Here is a 23,627-nt window from a genome sequence, read left to right as displayed (position 1 = left end):
CTACCATGTAATAGCTAACAACTATGTTATAATACTATTCATTCTAAAAATTTAAACTAACAAAAAAAATAATATAAATATAAATGATTATATCTCTAACCACAATTTTTAAACAACTAATTCATTCTATTTATTTGGATATTTATGTGTACAAGTGATTTTGATTTTCATAAATTTTGATTCTTTTTTAGTAATTCAAACCCTGAGAAAAATCCAAATATACATAGAAAAGACTTAAATTCAATATTAACATAAGTCATAAAAAACATAAGACACTATCAAAAGTAAAAAGATAAAAAAAGTACAACACAAATTACTCTTTATATGAAGATTAGTTTAATTATTTTCATTTGAATTGTTATTGATAAACAATTATATAAAATAATGTTCAAATTAAACACAGCTTAAATAAGTTTTGCGGCAAAATAATAAAATTACATTTAAACTATTTTAGCTTATGAATTTTAGTATGTCTACGATTATGGTAACTATAGTAGTTATCTATTAAAATTAAAGTCATATTTTTTTATATTTAATAATATCTTTTTAAAATATTGCTAAATAATAAAAAAACTTTAATTTAATTTTAACAATATTTTTTAAAACACTACAACCATCATAGCTACCGTAAAATAAACATACTAAAATGACTAATTTAGTAATTTTAAACATAATAATTTAATTTAGCTTCTTAAAATCTGTTATAAATCTAAAACGGTTCTGCTACGTTACCAACAGCATATCTATCAACTTCTGCCAACTCTTATTTATAATTGTATTTCATGAAAGTATGTTTGTCGATATGTCTAATAAAAATGTCTTTTTTATAACTGTGTTTAATAGAAGTATCTTTATAGATATATTTTCTGGATGTGTTTCTTTATATATGTATTTAAAATATATTAATTATTAGACACATTTACGAACACACTTTCAAGAAATACAAATATAAATAAGAGTTGGCAGAAGTTGGCAGATAATATGTTGATACCCTATACTTTTCCAGTTTAAAAAGGCTAATACCTGAAAAAGAATTTTATTTCAGGTAATCATTTCAAAAAGGACTTTAATTTATAGAACTTTAAAGAAGCTCTATAAATTAATTCTGATGGAGTAGCAATAGTCTTTCACACGCAAATTAATGTCTACGGTCTACCGTTAGGTTGACCACGAATGAAATAGAGGGGCAAATAAATTTATAACGATAGAAACTTACATCTGCAATCTGTATGTTAGTTTCATCGAGATATCTACACTCTAATAGTATGTAGATCACTATTAATTAATGACGATCACGACTGCCACCCACTTCCTTAATTTCTTCGTAGACGACTTGGACTATTTCATGGTCAACACTCCCAAATTCAAATGGCAATGAACCTTGATAACAAATATTTGCTCTAATTATATGAGTAGATATTTTCTTAATGGAGGTGGAAACTAAGTTGATAAATGAAAATTTAGTTAAATTAGTTACATTATCTGATGACTCAATTATCAATTTTACGTGAAGTCAACTGCAACTAAGTTTTCACCATTATACAAAAATAAATTAAATGACTGATTTGAATGTACGAATAACTTTTTTGTTTCTAAATTTGTGGCTATGTATATATATGGCGCGCGGTCGAGTTTAGTTGAAATCGATCACCAAATTCTGGCCGGCCTGACCTGCAAATTCTATGGTTCTTGTTGGCGCATTATTGTGGTCAAGCATGGAGAGAGCAATAATACACTGGATTCTGGTTTTAACCTTATGTGCTTCCTTTATACTCGTTAAAGGAGCAGTAGCTGCTATGTCATCCAGTACTGCTGCTAATGCTCCAGGTCTCGAGACATCAGTTCCATCTCTCTATACTTTATAATGCTTGAGATCATCATCGTAATAATTAAATAGCATTTTGTTAGTTAATTATGAAAAAATCAACTAAATTATATCCATAACACATTATCGTTCATATTTGGTAGGGTTCATCACGATTGATTGTGGATCGAACAGAGAATACTTGGACAAAGGAACTGGAATTTGGTACGAGAGCGATACAAAATTTGTAGAAACAGGAGAGAATTGGAAAGTAGCAGGGAGTTCGAATTTAAACGATCCATACTTTGGGAAAGCGTCGAGAACGGCGAGATGCTTTCCGGAAGGAGTGAGGAACTGCTACACTCTGACGAGAGTGCCACAACAACAAAGGTATCTAATTAGGGCGATATTCATATATAACAACTATGATGGCAAAAATCAAAACATGACATTTGATATTCACCTTGGAGTGAATCTGTGGGACACAGTGAGTCTTGATTCCAATTATTATTGGTCTTTCACTGAGATTATATACACTCACACCAGTGATTCCATACAAATTTGTCTTGTAAAAACTGGCCAATCCACTCCTTGCATTTCTTCTTTGGAACTACGCCCTTTGAGTAGCTCTGTTTATGATCTCAACTCGACCACCAATTCACGGCTACTGTTGTATTTACGGACTGACATCGCCTCCCTTGACGCACCTGAGTATGTCAGGTAATCAATGCTGCATGTTTTTTTTGTTATTACTATTTAAAAAATGATGAAAACTCAGGTACAGTCGACTTTACGTGAAGTTGATAGCGGAAAGCGGTTAGATGATTTGACTAATTTGACTAAATTTTCATCTAACGGCTCTTATTCATCAACTTCATATGAAATTGACTGCACATGAACCTGTAATTTGACGAGCTTGAAGTTCTGATGATAACTATGTTGTTTGTGAAAAAATTGTTAGGTACAAAGATGATGTGTATGACCGGATTTGGCGTTATGATCGCGAAGTAGATAGTTGGCAAAGCTTGGAATTAGATAACTACTCAACCGCCATTGATATTGGAAGCAATAAATCTGATTCTTATAAAGTACCGTCCAAAGTAATGAGGACTGTTGCAACATCACAGAGTGTTTCTGATGCCTTGGAATTTAGTTATAGCAGTGTGCTTGGAATCGAACTTGAAAACTCTAGCGAGTATTATACATACTTCCACTTTGCTGAAATTGAGCAACTTGGGGTTGGAAAAAAAAGAATAATTGACATCACCATTAACTCGCAAAGCATTCTCTCAGAACCTTTGGTTCTTGAATACTTGAAACCAGTCACTGTTACTTCTGCATATACAGCACATGGTGATATTATTGTTAGCATTAGTGCAACTTCAGGATCAGAAGCTCCCCCAATCCTCAACGCCCTTGAGATCTATCGGTTCGTACCGGAGATTGATTTCCCAACTGACGCAAAAGACGGTATGAAATTACATTGAGTAAATTTTTTTTATTTTTTTTATAATGTTAGAAAAACCAAAAAAAAAAAGTTTAAATTTATTTTATTTAATATTCATAAATTTTAACAATAACTAATAAATATTAAATAAGATAAATTATTAAATTCTGATTCTTATTTTTTATTTTTTTTACATATGTATTTAATTACAATAACAAGTATCAAAGGTACTAACAATATTACTTTAATCATAATATTTAAGTTAAATCTTAATTTTATTATGTCTAATATTTTAAACATTTTATTTTATTTTATTTTAATTATCTATTTAAACTTTGTTTCTTGTGATTTTTTTTAGATAGAACAAAAATCAATAAATCATAATTCCAATACTTACAGGAGTGAAATAATAATAATAATAATAATAATAATAATAATAATATTTATTATTATTATTATTTAAAAAATATTTTTAATTAGAGAACAAAAATAGAATGAAATAATAAATGATAAAAATAAAAATAAGACATTTTGAACATAATCATAAATAAAATCTAACCGAAATAATTTATCCTAATATTAATATTTTTTTACCACCATTGCGTGAATTCTATTTATTGTATGTATTGCATTTAGTGTCTGCAATAGAGGACATAAAAAGCGCTTACCAAATTATTACAAAGTTGAATTGGCAAGGTGATCCATGTCGTCCTACACAGTTTACATGGGAGGGTCTCAACTGTACCTCACACAAAAATGCAAGGATCAAATCTTTGTGAGTTCTAAGCTTAGAGAAATATACAAGATAATAATGAAAGTTTGTTTAATTTCCATGTATAAATTTATATGTAAATTTAATATTTGCACTTTTTTTTAATTTATTACCAATAAATTGTAAATCACGAGCATGCAGGAACCTCAGGTCAAGCAAATTGAGTGGGCAGATAAATATTTCCTTCTCATATTTTACAGAACTAGAATTTTTGTGAGTATAGAACTAGAATTCTCTTATGTATACAGAAGCAAGTTTTGGGGGAATAAGTTACTTATTTTTCTCACAAATTAAAGTATTACTGTATATGTTTCAGGGATTTGTCTGACAATGAGTTGGAAGGACCTGTGCCTGAGTTTTTAGCAGAGTTGCCGAAATTAAAAGTTCTGTAAGTTTATAAAAAAAAAAGTATAGGTAGATAATAAAAATATTAAATAACATGAACAATGGATATATTAAATATTTAATTTATTAGGTATGCAGATGATTATTTTAATATTAAGATTTAGATAAATAATTTAGAGGTGCAATGTATTTTTATTTTATTGGGCCAATTTTAGAACCCATTGTTTACAAAAGCTATTGTCTACCCCTTTGTAAAATTTTAAAAAAATAAAAAGTTACATAAGTTTTTGGCTTTTTAATATTTATAATTTGATAAATTTAAAAAAATATAAAAATAATTTATATTTAAGAAAAAAATCAGATTTATATATGGACCTGATGGACCTGATAAGTGAGATTAAATTGTATCTCATTATCATTGCAGTAATTTAACTAAGAACAAGCTTTCAGGTTTAATTCCTGAGGCTCTATTGAAGAAGGCAGATAATAAGTCTTTGCAATTAAGGTACTTTTTATAATTTATGGGTTTAATTTCCCTTTCTAAGTTGGTTAGTAATTTATGTATATATGTAATAACTAAAATCATGGCACCCCTGAAATCCCTTTTCAGTGTGGCTGATAATCCTAATCTATGTATGAAATATTCATGCAATAAGAAGAACTTTTTTGTACCCCTTATTGCATCACTTCCAGCTTTAATTGTCATCCTTTTCATTCTCCTTGGATTTTGGATATCAAAAAGAAGACAGAAAGGTAAGATCGAATCCTCCTTTATAGTAGAAATAGGTTTAATTATTCTATTGATTCTTATAGTTTTATTAAATTTTTAATTAAATTTGTATATATATATATATTTTAATTGAGTTTCTACATTATATTTTTTTTCTATATTTATATTATGTCCTTGTACATTAAAAGGTCCAACTCTACATATCCCCACCAAAGACAAGTTGGATTCTAGAAAAGAAGTATGTTTGGAGTCAAAACAAAAAGCATTCAGTTATACTGAGATTCTCAATATTACTGATAACTTTAAAACAATAATTGGAGAAGGAGGATTTGGAAAAGTTTATCTTGGCGTTCTACAAGATCGCACTCAAGTTGCCGTCAAATTGCTTTCGGTATCTTCCACACAAGGCTACAAAGAATTCCAATCAGAGGTTAGTTTATTAACTCCGTTTAAAATTGAGCAAAATAACAACAATAATCCAGGTTTATTTGGTTTATGAGTTTTATAAACATTAATTGAGTTGATATTTTTTTATGGAAAACTACCAAAAGTATTCATGAAGTTTATAAACGCTCACAAAAATATCCATAAATTAAAAAAATTAACGTTGTACCCAAAAAAAATGAATTTAAATTCTAATTTTTTTGTTGATTTTTTAATAAAATTCTCAAACTAACCCTACAAAATAAATTAAGTTCAATATTTTTTTGTGTTACGTGAGCTATACAAAACCTACAATTACATTTAGTGTTGGTTTTAATTAATTTATTTGAATAAAAAAATATTTTTTTATAAAAAATAAAATATTTTTATTAAATTTTAAATTTATTTAAATACATTTTTTTAAATCAACAATACCTTACTTTTAAAAAAAGACAAAAACAAATAGCGTTTTAAATATTTGAAAACACTTTTCAAAAAGTCTTATTAAATATTGATGGTTTTCAATGGCTAAGAGAAGGGGGTTGAATCTTAGCCCCTTTTTCGCTTAGTTATATTTGCTGGTCTTTGAGGAGATTTTTTTATTTTTGTCTCGTCCCTAGCCACGAGACTTTTATTTTTGTCTCGTCACTTGACACGAGATAATTTTCAGTTTTAGCTCCTGTGCAGTAGAAACAGAAATGGAGTAGAAGAGAGAGAATATTACACCCAGATATATCCTGGTTCAGCTGCTAAGTGCAGTGCAGCCTACACCCAGTCTCCATCACAACAATGATGGAATTTCACTATAATCTTCCTAATTACAAACTGTAAAGTGCTAACCCAATTTACAAGGGGATTCCCACAGAATCATGAAACACAACATAGATGAACAAAGGAACTCTATGGACATCAATGGCTTTTTCTTTTAATTTTTCACTCTCTGCCTTTTTTTGCTCTATGACTTTTTCATACAAATCTCACTGTTTGCCTTTTTCCATGAGACTCAAGACATGACAAAATTAAACAGAAAAATACTAAACAGAAAACATTGAAGGAGAAGAAAATCTGTAAGCTTAGGTAGCTTTGAGAATCCTGTACCTTGCACTCTCACTGTTTACTTCTAACTCCTTGAATCAAACCGTGGCTGTTCTCCCTTTTTATAGAAGAGTGGAGCCTCCACACTTGAAACCAAAATCCAAGCTTAACTTCTTTTCCTTCACACATAACCGGTTCGGCCAGAAAGAGAGAAGAGGTAACTCATGCAAAACCCAACATGCAAATACTTCTAGTTCTTCCTTGGACATCACTCTTCATCAATCCGAGCGCTCCATCCTTGGCTTGCTCTCCAAGATAAATTTCTGGCACTTGATGCTTCATGATGATGATAGCTTTATCTGCTCCAATCTCTGCCTCTTCCATCACGTAGCCACTGTAGCTACCTCCTGTGGTGGTTGAGCAGAATTAGAGACAAGCCATCCTTCCAAGATTTTCTCCTTGCTGGCCGAATCTCCTTCTACCATTTTTGGTATGGAGAAGCTAAAATATCATCACAATATCTTACCTTAAGTAATAAGAATCTTAGTCACAGCATACTTTTCTTTTTCTTTTTCGTGCCATCATTTTGATGGTCTTGTAGCGTACTTCTTTTTCTCTTCGGTGGCTATGCTTAGCTTCCATGGTTTCTCTGTGTTATGACCGAAGGTTAGAAGCAAAAGAGATAAGAAAGGAAGGTATGAACATTAACTAAAGGATTTAGACAAAATAAATTAAATGTCCACTTCCTTTTTGTTTCTTGGTAGCGTGCCTTTCATTAAAGGCCATCAATCAAATCAATGAAACTTTCTCTCTCATATTTCCCATGCATTTATTAGCTTTACTTAATAAAATTTGAATTCTACTTCATGATGAGTAAAGGAGTTCCGTTGGAAGCAATTGAAATTTGCTTTCTATGCTTAGTGGATTTGGATCATGCATTGGGTCTTGTAGCATCAATATTAATTTGGGCTTGTGGCAATAATAACTTCAATTTGGCCCAAATAATATCACAACAATTCAGCCATACTTCTTTGAACATTTTTTGAATCAAAGCTGATTTAGAAATAAAATCACACTTGGACTTATAGCAATTATATTTTATTTTCAGCCAAATTATAAAACCTGCAACACAAAATTATTAATTAACATATGTTAAATGAAAATCAAATTAATAATTTTGTAATTAATTATTTTAATAATGTTTAGTCATCACAAATATTAATTTAGAGTTTTCCAAACTCATTAAATATGAAATAATTTTTATTTATTAATTTTTTAAAATAAAAATAAATAAATACTTTTTTTAAAAAATAATCCAAACTCACTATTAACTATGCATATAAGTATTTTCTATTAACTAGATTAATAATATAATAGAAGCTAAGGATTAACTTTATTCACGAAGAACTATTGTTTTTAGGATTCAAAGATCCAAAGTAGTTATCGCATAAAATTTCAAGAACAAATTATTTGAGTCTTATATATCCTGGCCTGAAAAAAAATAATATTTTCATGAATAATCTCAAAATGTATTTTAATTTTGAAATGCAGGTAGAACTCCATAGTAGTATTCGTCATAGGAACTTGGTGTCCCTCGTTGGCTATTGTGATGAAGGAGAGATTAAAGCATTGATTTATGAATACATGGCAAATGGAAATCTCCATCGACATTTATCAAGTACATACTTCATCCAAGTGGAACAATAATAACCATTTTTTCTTTGTTATAAGATATAACGTGCATATGCATATGCTTTAATTTCATTTTATAATGTTTCCTTGTACATTGTTAGGATAAATTACCGTTTTAGTCTCTAACTTTTGATTAAATTTTAGTTTTGATTTTAATATTTAAAACGTTATATTTTTATCTCAAATATTTTATTTCGTTTTATTTTAGTTCTATGATCGAAACTAATTTTTTTTTTAAAAATATTTTTTTATATTATTATCTTTTTTTTATCTTTTTATTATATTATTTTTACTTTCAAATTATTACAACTACTATTATACTAACTACGACTACGATTTTTGTTGTTACTTAAAAAAAAGTTAAATTACACAATTGGTCCTTACACTTTCAATAAAATTATAAATTGGTCCCTATACTTTAAAGGTTTGTAATTGAATCCCTAAAAAGAATTAAAATTTGTAATTTAGTTCCCGTCGTTCAAAAAGTGTTTGATTTAACAGAATATTCTCAGTATATTATTATCTATTTTAATCGAATATTTTTAGTATATTCTGATAATATTCTGTTAAATTAACACTTTTTGACCGGTAAAGACTAAATTCCAAATTTTAATTCTCTTTAAAGATCTAGTTATAAACTTTTAAAGTGTAAGGACCAACCGTGTAATTTAACCTTAAAAAAATCATAACAAAAAAAATAATATTTTTTAAAAAAAATTATTTTGTCCAAAAAACTAAAATAAAATAAGATATTTAAGATAAAAATAAAGCACTTTAAACATTAGAAATAAAATTTATACTTAACCTAAATATTAATTAAAAACTACAATAAAACGTTGCCTTACATTTTTATTTAAGTCATTCCTATTCCATGTGCAGAGCAACATCCAAATGTGTTGAAGTGGGATGAGAGACTTAATATTGCAATTGATGTGGCGAATGGTATGTGTTTTTCAACTATATAATATAACATTATTACATTTTTATTAGTTGTCATGGTTCATAATGTTTGTTACACGTGTGAATTTGTTATGAACTTTCCAGGACTAGATTATTTGCATAATGGTTGTAAGACACCAATTGTACATAGAGATTTGAAGACTTCAAACATATTACTAGATAAGTGGAATCATGCCAAGATATCTGATTTTGGTCTTAGTAGAGCTTTTCCTAATGATGATGATTCTCACATATCAACTCGCCCTGCTGGCACACCAGGCTACATTGATCCGGAGTAAGCAATACTTAATACAATAATTAAAGTGATGAAGAAATTAATTAAAAACAAATTCCAATCAATTGCTCACACTTAAATTTCATCAAACCCATGGGACTATATATTTAATCGAGTGTTAGAAACATATTTTTCATAAAAAAATAGCGAGGATTAGAATAGATTTAACAAGGTAATGTTTAAACAAAAAAATTTAAATTAAAAATAATATTACAGTAGTCGAAAGAAAATCGTTATAAAAAGAGTATCTAAATATATTTGTCAATTCGACATTTTACGACAGTTACAATAAAATTGCTGTAAATGAGAGTTTTTGGTAACTTTTTCCAAATTCGCCACAAAAACTTCTGGCAGATTCTATTTAGTAGCAATTTAAAAAAGCTACCGCTAGATATCCGTCACTATCTACTAGTTTTTTTATAGTAGATACCTAACTTGTCTAGCTAAGAAGTATTATATTTAGACAATTGTTTTGGTATTGTTTGAATTTAAAAATTAGAGAATAAATTACCTTCTCGCGAATTATGGTTTGATAATGCATAAAATGAGTCTTCTTAAATATTTTATTTGGATATAAAAATATCATATATAATTAATTAAATTGGATTCTAAATAATTAATTTATCGCATTATTTAATTTCTACTTTTATAGAACATAAACATTGATAAATAGTTAAATAATAGAATATGTTTAATACGTGTTCCAAAAGTTTAATTTTTTGTCTAATAAACTTTAACTATAAATTGTATTAATTGTTAAAAAAGTGAGAACGAGCACTAGAAAACAAATTTTGTATTGGAATTATATAAAATGTTATATAAAATATGTAATTAATAAAAAGATGTAATTATTTTATTTGTTAAAAATATATAAAATAGACCTATTAATGTTATATAATAAGACATATATAAGAAAGTGTACAATAACCATGGTTAGATTTATTAATTATATGTATATATGTTAATAGTCACTTAAATTGTTTATAATTGTTTGTTGATATAATTAAATAGGTTTCATAGGGTTGGATACTTGAATAAAAAGAGCGACGTTTATAGCTTGGGAATAATTCTGCTTGAATTGATGACGGGTGAACCTGCAATAATAGTAAGAGATGATGGTGCCATTCACATACTTGAATGGGTTAGGCCCATACTTGAAAGAGGTGATGATATTCAAAACATTGTTGATTCAAGGTTGTTGCAACAAGGAGACTTTAATGTTGACTCTTTAAGGAAAGTTTTTGAGATTGCCTTGTGTTGCACAAGAGTTTCAGCTCAAAGACCAGACATAAGTCAAGTCCTTTTAGACCTAAAAGATTTCTTATTTCTTGAAATGGTTAGCATTGCACCTGACATGTCCATGCAACTTGAAACTGAATTTTCTCTTGTAGGAAGGTAATAACAATAAGAGAAAGTATAGGGAATCAATGAAATATTTATATAAAATGTACAATAGAAATTTAGGAAGTAGTAAAAATATAACTATTAGTGTTATCTTTTTCTATCAGCTGAAGCTTTTGGGACGATGTACTTTATAGTTTAGGGTTTATTATTACTTATATATTATCTCTAGATGTAAACTTGTACAAGATATTGAATGTATTTTTAAACTTGTTCACGTACTTGAGTATGTTATAACTATTGTTGAAAGAGGAATTACTCAATAAATTTGATATATGATTATTTATGTATCTCTATTTAATCGGTTAAGTTTTCAAGAGAGATTATTTTATAAGGTAATATTAAAATTTTTATGACTAATTAGAGTTTAATATTTATTATTTTATTTTTTAAATAAAAATAGAATTTTAATAGACAAAAATAAAGCTATATGAATTCATGTTTTCTTAAAAAAAAAAAACTTTTATGAAATCGTAAATAATTTTGGAGATTATTGTTGTCTTGCACTCCAATTATATTGTAGCTCGATCAGATATATGCCAAATATTCTTAGATCTAAGGTAGCGTTTGTTTTTAAAAATCGAGATTGAGATTGAAGAATTAAGATTCAGTGTTGTATTTGATGATCAGATATCGTAATTAAATTTTTAATTTTAGGATTTAAAATTTCAGTCACTTTAATATCTTTAGAAAATAGGAATATAAGAAACTAAAACTTTTTATGACAAAAACTGAAATTTTAATAATATTATTTTTCAAAAATACTCTTATTTAATTTTTTAAATTTTAAATTTACTCTTCAATCTCTATATTTATCTTAAATTAAATATAATATTAAGACATAATTTAATCCAATATATTTTATACTAAATACAACACAAAAACTTAATCTAATTTTTATCTTTTAATTTTCATCTCTCAATTTCAGTTCTTAGTTTTCATCTCCGACGATATAGATATAGATAATTATATATATCCGACGATGATCACATATTATTGTCCTTACTTATTGCAACTTGAAATCCAATTTGCTTTGTATCTTAAAAATTTAGATCAGCTAAAATAAAACATCGATAAAATAATAAAATAATTAATTAATTATTATTAAATTTATAACTTTAATTGTATGTGCTTTCTATTTTACTAATTCTTTTACTTTGAAGGAGCTTGTTCCATTTTTTTTTTAGAAAACGGGGCTATATATAAGTCCAAAATTAGTAAATTACAATGAATTGAGACATAAAATTAATTATTAACCTCTTATTTTATTATGTTATTAGTTTCTCATTTTAGATAAACTTACTAAACTTAAAGGGTACAAATATATAATTAGATCAGTTCTTGTTCTCTTCCCCCATTTAACTAGTCAGCCTCATTTAAAAAGTTTAACAATTAATAAATTTATCAATAAATATTAGAAATTAATGTTATACATACACTACCACTTGCCTAGTATAGTAGTGTCCCATATATATATCGAAATCCATGTCAATTGAACAATAATAATTCCCATACTTGTCTGGTGATGATGAAGATAACCTAATCGATGTTGATGGCAATGCAATTCCCCAACTACTTCTTTGTAGGTAGTTCATTATTCTTCGAATTTCAAAGATTATTGAAGATCCAATTGGCTATGATATGCATTCACAATAGATTCCAGTGATAGTGATTCAAATAAAAAACGCACTTAGGCTCTTTTTATGATTATTATACTTAGAGTAAAAGACAAATAGGTTCCTGACCTTTTTAAATGGGAAAATTGTCGTCCCTCAAGATTGGAAAATACATTTAAATTCCTCACCTTATAAAATGCGTGACAATTATATCCCTTCATCGAATTGGAGTTCAAAACAACAACGAAAAATACTGACCTGGAGGGCTGGAGACTGAGCTCTCCATTTTGCCTGATGATGTAAATGAAAAACAAATTGTTAATGGACAAATTGGTCTTTGTGCCTCAAAACGATGATGTTGCCATGACTGATGAGCCCTATTTTATCGAAATGTATGGTCGAACCCATGACCGTTGATGGTGCGATCGTCCATGATGAGTGAAGGGAGTTCTTCATGCACAAGACCTGGAGGGGAATCTTTATGTGCTGTTCCAAGCTAAGAGAATGTGATCGAGATGGGATTGCGTCAAAGTACTTCTGCGACGTATATGATATTCTTTACAAGTCAAGAACATCAACTAATAATCATAATCGAATGTTTTTCGGGTGTCCATTCTTCAAGGTAAGTTACTATTTTGTCAATAGTTGGATGAGACTGTAATGTGTCTAATTGGATGATTCTCTTAAAATTTGCTCCAGGTTAAAGAACAGTACTGTCAGTACTTTGTTTGGTTTGATGAACACCTGAAAAAAATTAGAGCCATGGAGTCTCAAGCATTGGGTGCTATAAATGATGCTGAGGGAATAGACGTTGAAGATCAACTACTTCGAAGTCAGAAATTGGAAAAAAAATGGAAGAGTTGGAGAGGAAACTATTATGCATTGAAAAGAAAAAATACATGAGTTTGTGGCATATTATTGTGATTAGTGTAATTGTTGTTATTGTTGTTGTATGTTTCTTAAAGGGCTGAAGATGATTTAATGTACACGATGATATTGTAATGAAAATTGTCATTGCTGGTTGTTTAATGGGAAGTCTATTTTGGACTAAGTCCAATTTTCTATAAAGTTTGAACAACTAAAAAATACTGCAAGTAACCTATTATATAAGGTAGTAATTCTGCAAAGATTATAACTAAATTAGAAACAACAATGTATCTGGCTTAATTCCAAATATTACATAACAGCATAAATTTGTCACAAAATAACAAAATGTCTGGTTGGCATGTAAATAAGTTTGCCAAACTACGATAACTAGACAACATTGTTCAATTCATACTAATAACTAGGACAAAAAATAAAATTTCATGCAGTTGTGTTCAAATATTCTGAGTGTTGGATCCAAGAGTTGGGATGAACTTGAAAATTCTTGTGGTCCTATTGCTAGCTGCTCAGGGTTTGGGTTGCCCCATTCTTGGCAGCTGGGATGGAGGCTAAAATGGAGTTTAGACTGGAGCAGATGGTATTATTGCTGCAGCTACTTGAGTATTGAATGGTGCAGCAACTGGTGCAGTCCCTGATGCTACTGCTTGTATTGTTGTGTTGGTTGGTAGTCCAGCATCATTCTGGCTAATGATATGATTCTGCAAAAGTAACCGACATATTCAGAGATTCAAATTCAGGGACAGGAATAAAGTGATTGGCATTATAAGTGTATAGTTTAGGATAGTCTTACAGCAGACTGTTCTTGCACAACACTAGCCTCAACAAATTTTTCACCCTGTGTCTGGTTTTGATCTTATGCAATATGGATCTAGCAAGGTAACCAAATGGACAAATTAGCCTTTAAGAAAGATGTATAATGACATCATAACCACTGATTAATTTTAAAATGTACAAAATTATCCTAATGCAAAAACTGTGGATACTTACCTCTGGTTGAGGGGCTGATTGTGAAAGGAAAAGCAGCACCAAGACTTGTGTGTTTTCAACAGTCTTCTTAGATTTTTTCTTTTTGGTTTTTCGTTTGGGTTACTTGGTGATCCTTTACAAGTCTTATAGTTATGGCCTTTTTCGTTGTACTTGCTACACGTAACTTGAAAGCTTCTCTTTAACTTGTTCCCTTGAATATGAGTCTCAGCAGAGCCCTTGTTGCAGTTGTGTACCTTTGCCCTCCTAATAGGTCATTTGATGGGTGGTGGAGCAGGCCTGAGTTGGTCAGTGGCAGTCCAAAATTTCTCACTAGAAACTGATTTTATGCAATGTACATATGTCTTATGATTGGATTCCATACACAACCAGAAATGCACATAATTCTCTGACTGGTCATGCCTCTTTCTGATTGCAGCAATAGTATGAATGCATGGCATGCCTGAATCCAAAACAATTCACATATTACCTAGCATTATATCAGAACAGATGAAAAGAAAATCGTTCAAATAAAGACAGTCCTTTTGCAAACACATAATATTGCAATCACATAAATGTAGTAAACACATAATATTGCTCCCCTAATATGCTACCTTAATTTGCCCGAAAATAAATAGAGTAGAAGTTTGACCTTTTGCCGGTCGAACATAAAGTTCCTACAAAATTGACTGGCATCACTCAGATCTTCCTGAAGTAGTGTGAAGAACCATTTCCATGATTCCTTGGTCTCAGATCTTGCAACACCGTACGCCACTACATAGATTTAGTTGTTCGCATCATGTGCCACTGCTGAAAGTAGTTGGCCTTCGTGGTATGTCTTAAGAAAATCTCCATCTAGATGGATGAAAGGCCTACATATAATCTTAAAGTCTTGCTTACAGCTCTCGAAGCAGATATATATTTTGTCAAAGACATGGAAGGATTAAGGAATAGGTTTCACATCAACTCTTGCTGTCGACCCGAGATTACTCTTAATTATCTTCATGCCATAATCCGTGAGCTTGCCATACTATTTTTTTCGTTTCTCATTATCCTCTCTTTGGCCTCTTTCACTGTCCTATAAACCATCTTCGGATGCACCACCAAGTTAAACTCTTCTCTAAGGAAGTCGATTGCTTCATTAGTTGTCATATGAGGTTGACTTGCCATTCTTTTCTCTACTTTTTTACTAATCCAGTATTGATCAGCAGCAATACTATCCCAATCTCTAGCACGTATATGCTCTGACTTGTAAGTCTTTACCTGAAAACATAACAGTGTCTTGTTGTATGATAGATGTCCCAGCTATGGACAATCTTCACCCCTGTAGCCAACCCTCACCCTTTCTTTATCATTTTTTATCCAGACAAGTTCCATCCCTTCAGAAATGAACATATCTTTTACCACTTCTTTGAACCCATCAATTGTTGCAAACTTGGTTCCAATCTCAAATCTACCCTCTCCAAATCCATACTCATCATTAAAAACTAGAAATTCATGCTTGTCTCCCTCGTCCTCTCAAGATACTGGTGTGTGAAGATTCTCTTATTCATACTCATAAATGAGTTCATCATCATCCGAATCCTCCTCATTCGCATAGAGGCTGATTGGAGGCCTATCATTGGACTGCACAATAGGCACAACTTCTTCAGCCTGTACAGCAGGCCTAGTTCTTTGGGGCTTTACATTAGGCCCAATTTCTTTAGGCTTGGCAGTGGGCCTGGTTCTTTTGGGCTTTACAGTAGGCCCAGTTCCTTTGGACTTTGTAGTTGGCCTGGTTCCTTTGGCATCACTCCCACTTACACTCCTTGATCCAACTCTTTTTTTACTGTCACTTGATTCTGTTTCTATCCCTTTCTTGACATTGACCTTACTCTTTGACAGAACATTTTTCTTTCCTTTCAAATTTTTTTTTCTCTTCGTACCATCATTTTTTTCATCACAGCTAGAATAATCATCATCAGAAACAGTTTCAAAAATAGTCGGAGGAGGTTTATACAGTTCGTCCTCTCCACTATCATACCCATTATCTTCTGTGGATGGTGATGATTGAAACTCCCTCATGATGCTATCAGCATCAATGTAATCATCAAATTCTTCCGCCCCCATTTCTGTAGCAGCATCTTCTTCCACTATCTGTGGCTCATCCACGGGATAGTCGAAGTAAATGTAAAAATCATCTGTGGTTGAATTTCTCATCTTGTTCTCTTGCATCTCATTGATTCCTGCATCTCCTCTCAGAATGTGCAGTCTAGACTCAATGTCACTACTTGTTGGGTCATACCAATAAACTACCCTGTATGATGCATAGCCCAGACCCTTGAACAATGTCACCAAATCCCCAAAATTCATGAATTCCAAGTCCATCTTCGAAAATTTTTTAACTTTTTCACCAATATACTCAGGAGTTCCACTGGGTCCTCTACCAAAATGGCCTTCGTGATGAAAAACAGGTACCACATATATATCATCCATCTGCATTATCCACAATAACATAAATCAGACATTAAACTCTAGATCAACTGCCTCAAATTTTGAAATCAGTAAACTCCACATAACTTTTTCTCATTCTTTTACCCGAAATAAAACATACAATCATCCCTAAACGCAACCCATGCATTATATTGTCACAAACATTTAAACAACGCACGTGTCCTCGACTATATCTGTAGAAGATGGCAGCTTCTTGCCAGACGAAGCTTGTCGTTTCCTTCGCCAACCACGACATCCACTAAGCACACCACCACTTTCAACTGGAGGAAGACTTTTTTTGGAGGGAGAAAGAAGCTGTTCGTCTTCTGGTAGGATTTGTTGTAATAACTGGAGTGGTTTCGGGGTGTTATGAGAATTATGAAGGGTGAAATAAGGTGGGAGATGCTAACAACGTCGTTTTGAGGCACAAAAACCAATTTGTACATTAACAATTTGTTTTTCATCCACATTATCAGGCAAAACGGACAGCTCAATTTTCACTCCTCTAAGTCAGTATTTTCCGTTGTCATTTTGAGCCCCAACTCGACGAAAGAGTATAATTATCACGCATTTTATAAAGTGATAAATTTAAATATATTTTTCAATTCTAAAAGACAAAAATATTTGTATTTAAAAAGCTCAAAAGATCTATTTATTTTTTACTCTCATACTTATTAAGCTACATTAATTATTTACATCATTCTCTTTGGTATATATACATATGTAGGTGGTCCTATATGGGTTTTAATTAATTATTTTGAACTTTTGATTTTTTGAGGTCCTAGCAAGTTGCAACAATGTATGAAAGTAACCGCCATTAATCTTTTCAAAAGTCGGAATCTATAATTAATTCATTAATTCTTTACAAATATATACATAGATTTTTGTGACAACTTTATCCCAAAATTAGCTTCTATTGATGTATGTGTGAGAAGGGAACTCAGATACATAGAATTGCATGCAATCTTTACTTCAGAAAGTGACTCGTTGTATATTGCTAGTTGTTCGTAGTTGAAGGTCTTTTCTTAATCATTCGCTAGCTCATTAATAGAATAATTATGCTTTATTTACATCCAGAGACGGATTCAGGAATCTAAGAGTAAAAGAGTCAAAAATTAAAAGCTTGTATAATCAAATATAATGCTATATATTTAATAATAGATATAATTATAATAAATTTTTTAATTAAAAAATAATAACACATACTAGTTAAATAAAAAAATTATCTTAATTTTTATAATTTTTTATGATTTTATATTTAATAAAATATAAAATTATATATTTTTAAATATTTTGTTAATTAATTTACTCTATTAAGTATTTATGTTACAATAAATTATATTTTTATATTTTATATTATTAAAAAATATGACATAAAATAATATAAGTTAATTACACTAACAATTTTATTATGTAAATTTAAAATATATTAAAATATTTTTATATAATCATAGGGATAAAAGTTAATTAAAAAATAATAAAAAAACAATTAAATAAAATTAGAAAAAAATAATATTATCATAAATAATATTAAAGTAACTTTATATATATGATTATAAATGTTAAAATTAATCTTAAAAAAAAAATGTAAAAAAAACTCTAAATTAAATAAAAAATATAAATAATATAAATATATGTAGAGAAATTTAAACCCTAATACATAAAGAATAGTAACTCTTTTTACTATCACTATACTATTAAATTTTATTCTATACAATACATATATTATAAATATAGAAAAATGCTATTTATACACTAAAATCAGCCACTAAAATTAGTCATTAATATATTTGTATATAAATACATATGTGATTTAATTTATTTTTATAGTATATTTATATTTTAGCATGTGTTTTATATTAGTGGTTTATTTTGGTGACTAATTTTAATATACTCATAATATAACTTTTGTATATGAACTTTTAAAATTTGTTGGAAGTTCAAGAGCACTACTTACTCTCCCTTGAGTCCGTCCTTGTCTACATCTTTCATAATAAATACTATTTTGATATCTATTTTTATAATAACTAAATACATATCTTTTTTATTTTATTAATTAAAAATAATTTAAATACATAATTAATTAATAATAACAACCATATTTTTATATTAACATTAAAAATATTTATTGTATGAATAATATTTCTCTTATTAAAAATGAGCTTTTATTCAACCATTAACTATTGCAATTTTAAATGGTTGTAGAAAATAGACTTTCAGATTATTGTCTTATTTTTTTCTTCTGCTTCGTTTTAAATACGATACAGTATTTCTAAGAATAAGTATATTCAAAATTCGATCAAAACAAAATAATAAATCAAAATTAAAACTTTAATAAAACAAAAATAATAAATCAATCGTATCCAACAAAACAAAAAATTTCCAATAATAATGCTTAACTGAACAAAAAAAAAAAGCAATAAATTTATTTCTTGTTTTTTCATACCAATACTTTAAAATACAAGATCATGGAAATGAAAACCGATAAAAAGGTATGTAATTACTGTTAAGAAATTATTTTAATTTTTTAATTTGTTTGTGCACAATACATATATTAATTATAATCATAAATTATGTTATTTCAAATTAAATGACTTATATAATGATAATTTTATTTATTGTTATAAATGATAAATTGAATAAGTCATTATTTCTTTTGATTTGGAATTAAATGAGAATAAAATTGGATATGTTCCTTAGATAATTATCTTTTTTGGATTTTAAATATATTATTTTTTGAATTTTAAATACAATTTTATTTGGGCTTTAAGGTTTAATGGGTACCATGCTCAAATATAAATAGACCTTTAGGGTTTCGGTCCCCAATATACCAAAGCCGTGTTTGTTGCTCTTTCTCTATCAAAAGAGTTGGAGTTCAGCCGCCTAGAAATACAGAATGAATAATAAATCATAGCATAGATCAAACTGCCGAATTGGAAAAATTGGGTGCTATCATATATTGACGGAATACAGAAGTCTTTGATTGAAGAAGATCGAAAAAACCACAAAATTCCAATTCTTCCATTAATTTCTAACTCTTATGAATAAAAATACACTTTAATATAGATGTTTTTTGTGATTTAATATAAATTATTTGAATTAATAAAATTATTTATTCCAACAAATGATATCAGAGCCATTCATAATTTAATCATCGAAAATATTCAGTTTTATTTCGCTGAATCAATATATGGATTGATGTATATTTTGTGTCCCTTACCTGATAATATTACGTATAAAGAAACATGTATGATGTGTGTGCGGTGCTGTTGCACAAATTCAGATTAATTTCCTTTTGTTAATGCTGGTACCGTAATATTGCAATTCCTTATATACGTGTGTTATCATGTATAATTATTTATATATATTATCATTGTTTAAGGTATATATATATATATAAAAGAGTATTATTGAATATAAAGATTAATTTTAATTTTATGGATTAATAATTTATTTGGCATATGAATTCAGTTATAATCATGTTTTTTTAAAGTATGAAAAGACACTATTAAAATTTAAATTTTTTTGTGATTTAAATATTTTTTTTAAATTGTTACATAAGAAAACTAGTAATTATTTGGATTATTATACCCACTCATTTTATAAAGATTTAGTTTTAGAATAAATTGATTAAACATTATGCTGCTAAAGTATCCTCTTTTGTGAAAATTGATTTATTTAAAACATTAGGAATATAGTGATATGTAATTCATGCGAATATTGGTCGGCCCAAAGAAAGGTCTGTATTTGGCCGAATTACATACACATATTGATGGTAAATACATATTTAGGTAATTAATTAAAAATAAATTAATGCTTATTATTTATACGAACAATAATTGGCCCAAAGGAAGTTTATTGTTTGGCCAAATAATAAACATTGCACATTTTGTTTATTTTCTATTAATTATGCGATCAATAATCGGCCCAAAGGAAGGTTATTGTTTGGCCAATTAATAGAAAATATATGCGGTAATAAATAGGTTGTGAAGTTTAAGTTTCCATATGCGCATTAAGTCGGTCCAAAGAAAGGCTTAATGTGTGACAGAAATTTTGACAATATTTGATTATTGCAATGAGAGTATCACTTACAGTTAATTTTTCTATCCAAAGATTGAAAATTAATGTTGTTCTAGATATCTCAATCTGGATTTTTTCCCATTATTTAACTAATATTTACTGCATGCTTTTTGTTCTAATCCAAAAACTATGGCTTTAGCTACCAATGTTTCTGCACAAATTAGCAGTATTCCTATGTTGAATGGTTCAAACTTTAAAGTTTGGAAGGATACCGTGGAGATTGTCCTCGGTTGTATGGATCTAGATATAGCTTTTCGAGATGAGAAGCCCACTTCCACTCCGAAAAATCTCAATGAGGTTAAAATAGAGAAGTGGGAGAGATCCAATCGAATGAGCATTATGATCATGAAACGCTCAATTCCTGAGGCGTTTCGGGGCTCAATTACTGAGGATAAAGATGCCAAACAGTTCCTAAAGGGTATTGAAAAATTCTTTACTAAGAATAAAAAGGCGGAGACAAGTAGTCTTTTGAGCAAACTTGTCTCCATGAGGTATAAAGATAAAGGGAACATAAGAGAGTACATCATGGAAATGTCTCGTCTTGCTTCAAAATTGAAAGCACTAAAGTTAGAGTTGTCTGAAGATTTACTCGTGCATTTCATTTTGATTTCCCTTCCTGCACACTTTGAAAAATTCAAAGTGAGTTATAACACTCTGAAGGACAATTGGTCCTTAAATGAGCTTATATCTCACTGTGTGCAAGAAGAAGAGAGGCTACAGTAAGATAAGACTGAAAGTGCTCACATGGCTTCATCTTCTTAGTATGAAAGAAAGCGTGATACTACTACGAATGTGCCTTCTCAGCAGAAAAAGGCTAACAAACAGGATCAAGTTTTAACTTGTTTCTTCTGTAAGAAGGTGGGACACATGAAGAAGGATTGTACCAAATATGCCACCTGACGTGTAAAGAAGGGTATAATTCTTACTTTTGTTTGTTTTGAGGCTAGTTTAAATTATGCACCTGTTGATACTTGGTGGGTAGATTCTGTTGCTACTACTCATGTAAGTGTTACTATGTAGGGTTGCCTGTGGAGCCGACCGCCAAGTGATGCTAAAAATACATCTATGTGGCAGACGGCAATATAGTTGCAGTCGAAGCTATAGGAACTTTCAGATTATGTTCCACGAGTGGATTTTACTTGGATTTATTAGAGACATTTTATGTACCGTCATTTAGACGGAATTTGGTTTCTGTTTTTCATTTGGACAAATCAGGTTATCTTTGTTTGTTCGGAGATAATAAAGTCAGTCTCTTCTATAATTCGAATAATATTTGCTCTGGTCATTTGGTGGATAATCTATATAGGCTTGACTTAAATTCCTATAATAATGAAATACTGCAAACGAGTACAAAACGAAAACTAAATGAGAATTTGGCATCATTATGGCACAAACGCCTAGGTCACATCTCTAAACAGAAAATTCAGAGGCTCGTGTCGGATGGAATTCTTGGACCCCTAAATTTGGCGGACTTTAAAGTCTGCATTGAGTGCATAAAGGGAAAAAGGACAAACGAAAGGAAATTAGGTACCGAGAGAGCTAAAGATGTCTTAAAACTGATACATACCGATATATGTGGCCCATTTCCTACTGTCTCTTAGAATGGACAACGGTACTTTATTACGTTCATAAATGATTACGCTCGTTACGGGTATCTATATTTAATTCATGAAAAGTCCCAAGTATTGTATGTTTTCAAATCTTTCAAAGTTGAAGTTGAACTTCTACTTGGAAAGAAAATTAAAGATGTCAAATCTGATCGTGGTGGTGAATACGACGGAAGATATAATGGTTCAGGTGAGTAACGTCCCGGACCTTTTGTACTTTTCCTAGAGGAGTGCGGTATTGTTCCGCAATACACCATGCTAGGCAAACCTAGCATGAATGGTGTTGCAGAGCGAAGGAACCAAACTCTTAAGGACATAGTGAGAAGTATGATTAGTCATTCTTCCTTGCCTGAATCACTTTGGGGAGAAGCCTTAAAGACCGTAGTGTACATCCTTAATAGGGTGCCAAACAAAACAGTTAACAAAATCCTATATGAAATTTGGACTGGAAAAAGGTCCAGTATAAAGCATTTGCATATTTGATGATGTCCAGTTGAGGTGCGACCTTATAGGTCGCATGAAAAAAAATTGGACTCAAGGACAATTAGTTGCTACTTTGTTGGTTACGTTGAATGCTCACAGGGGTACAAGTTTTACAATCCTGCATCAAGGTCTATTTTTGAAATAGAAAATGCGAGATTTCTTGAGGATGTTGAGTTTGGGGGAAGGAAATATTAGGAATGTTGCTCTTGATGAGGATTCTGTAACTGACAATGATAAGGTCTTTGTACCTATTATTGTTCAAGACACAGTTATAGTATAAGAGTACAATGAGAATCCTACTGTAGATCCAGTTACAGTACAAGAGAACAATGAAAATATTGTTGTTGCTGAAGATACTGCTATAGTACCGGAAAATAATGAGAATCCTCCTCAATCCCAACCCAAACAGCAAGCTCAACAACCTCAAGAAGTGTCATTAAGGAGATCCATAAGATAAAGGAGAAGTGCAATTTTGGATGAATATGTTGTCTATCTCCAAGAACATGAGGATGGCATTCGTTTGACAGAAAATGACCCAATCAATTTTCTTCAAGCCATGCAAAGTTCTAACTCTAAAAGGTGGATCGATGCCATGAAAGAAGAGATGAAGACTATGAAACGACAATGACATTTGGGAT

General features: G+C 29.9%; 2 protein-coding genes across 2 annotated transcripts; both read left to right on the top strand.

Moving 5' to 3' along the window:
- Window positions 1–1,631: 1,631 nt before the first annotated feature.
- On the top strand, window positions 1,632–11,152 carry LOC130948266 (probable LRR receptor-like serine/threonine-protein kinase At1g05700). Its single transcript, XM_057876976.1, has 13 exons — window positions 1,632–1,827; window positions 1,969–2,524; window positions 2,766–3,274; window positions 3,888–4,026; window positions 4,165–4,236; window positions 4,340–4,411; window positions 4,793–4,873; window positions 4,979–5,121; window positions 5,287–5,528; window positions 8,108–8,234; window positions 9,128–9,190; window positions 9,293–9,482; window positions 10,494–11,152. Exons 1-13 carry the CDS (start codon window positions 1,683–1,685, stop codon window positions 10,879–10,881), a joined length of 2,727 nt encoding a protein of 908 aa, XP_057732959.1. The 5' UTR covers window positions 1,632–1,682; the 3' UTR covers window positions 10,882–11,152.
- A 9,876-nt stretch (window positions 11,153–21,028) lies between these two features.
- Window positions 21,029–21,622, top strand: LOC130948888 (uncharacterized). The gene has a single exon (XM_057877757.1). It carries the CDS (start codon window positions 21,029–21,031, stop codon window positions 21,620–21,622), a length of 594 nt encoding a protein of 197 aa, XP_057733740.1.
- Window positions 21,623–23,627: the final 2,005 nt, after the last annotated feature.

Source organism: Arachis stenosperma, chromosome 9 (genome assembly GCF_014773155.1).
Source record: "Arachis stenosperma cultivar V10309 chromosome 9, arast.V10309.gnm1.PFL2, whole genome shotgun sequence".
NCBI classification, from domain to species: domain Eukaryota; kingdom Viridiplantae; phylum Streptophyta; class Magnoliopsida; order Fabales; family Fabaceae; genus Arachis; species Arachis stenosperma.
The sequence above is the reverse complement of the archived record's forward strand: the minus strand, read 5'-3'. Positions and strand labels throughout refer to the sequence as shown.

Excerpts from the sequence above, each read along its gene's own strand:
- LOC130948266 (XM_057876976.1), top strand. The coding sequence starts at position 1,683 with ATGGTTCTTGTTGGCGCATTATTGTGGTCAAGCATGGAGAGAGCAATA. Across the intron at positions 4,237-4,339 it reads TTTACAGAACTAGAATTTTT|GGATTTGTCTGACAATGAGT; the intron begins GTGAGTATAGAA and ends TATATGTTTCAG. Across the intron at positions 9,191-9,292 it reads TGCAATTGATGTGGCGAATG|GACTAGATTATTTGCATAAT; the intron begins GTATGTGTTTTT and ends TGAACTTTCCAG.
- LOC130948888 (XM_057877757.1), top strand. The coding sequence starts at position 21,029 with ATGGCTTTAGCTACCAATGTTTCTGCACAAATTAGCAGTATTCCTATG.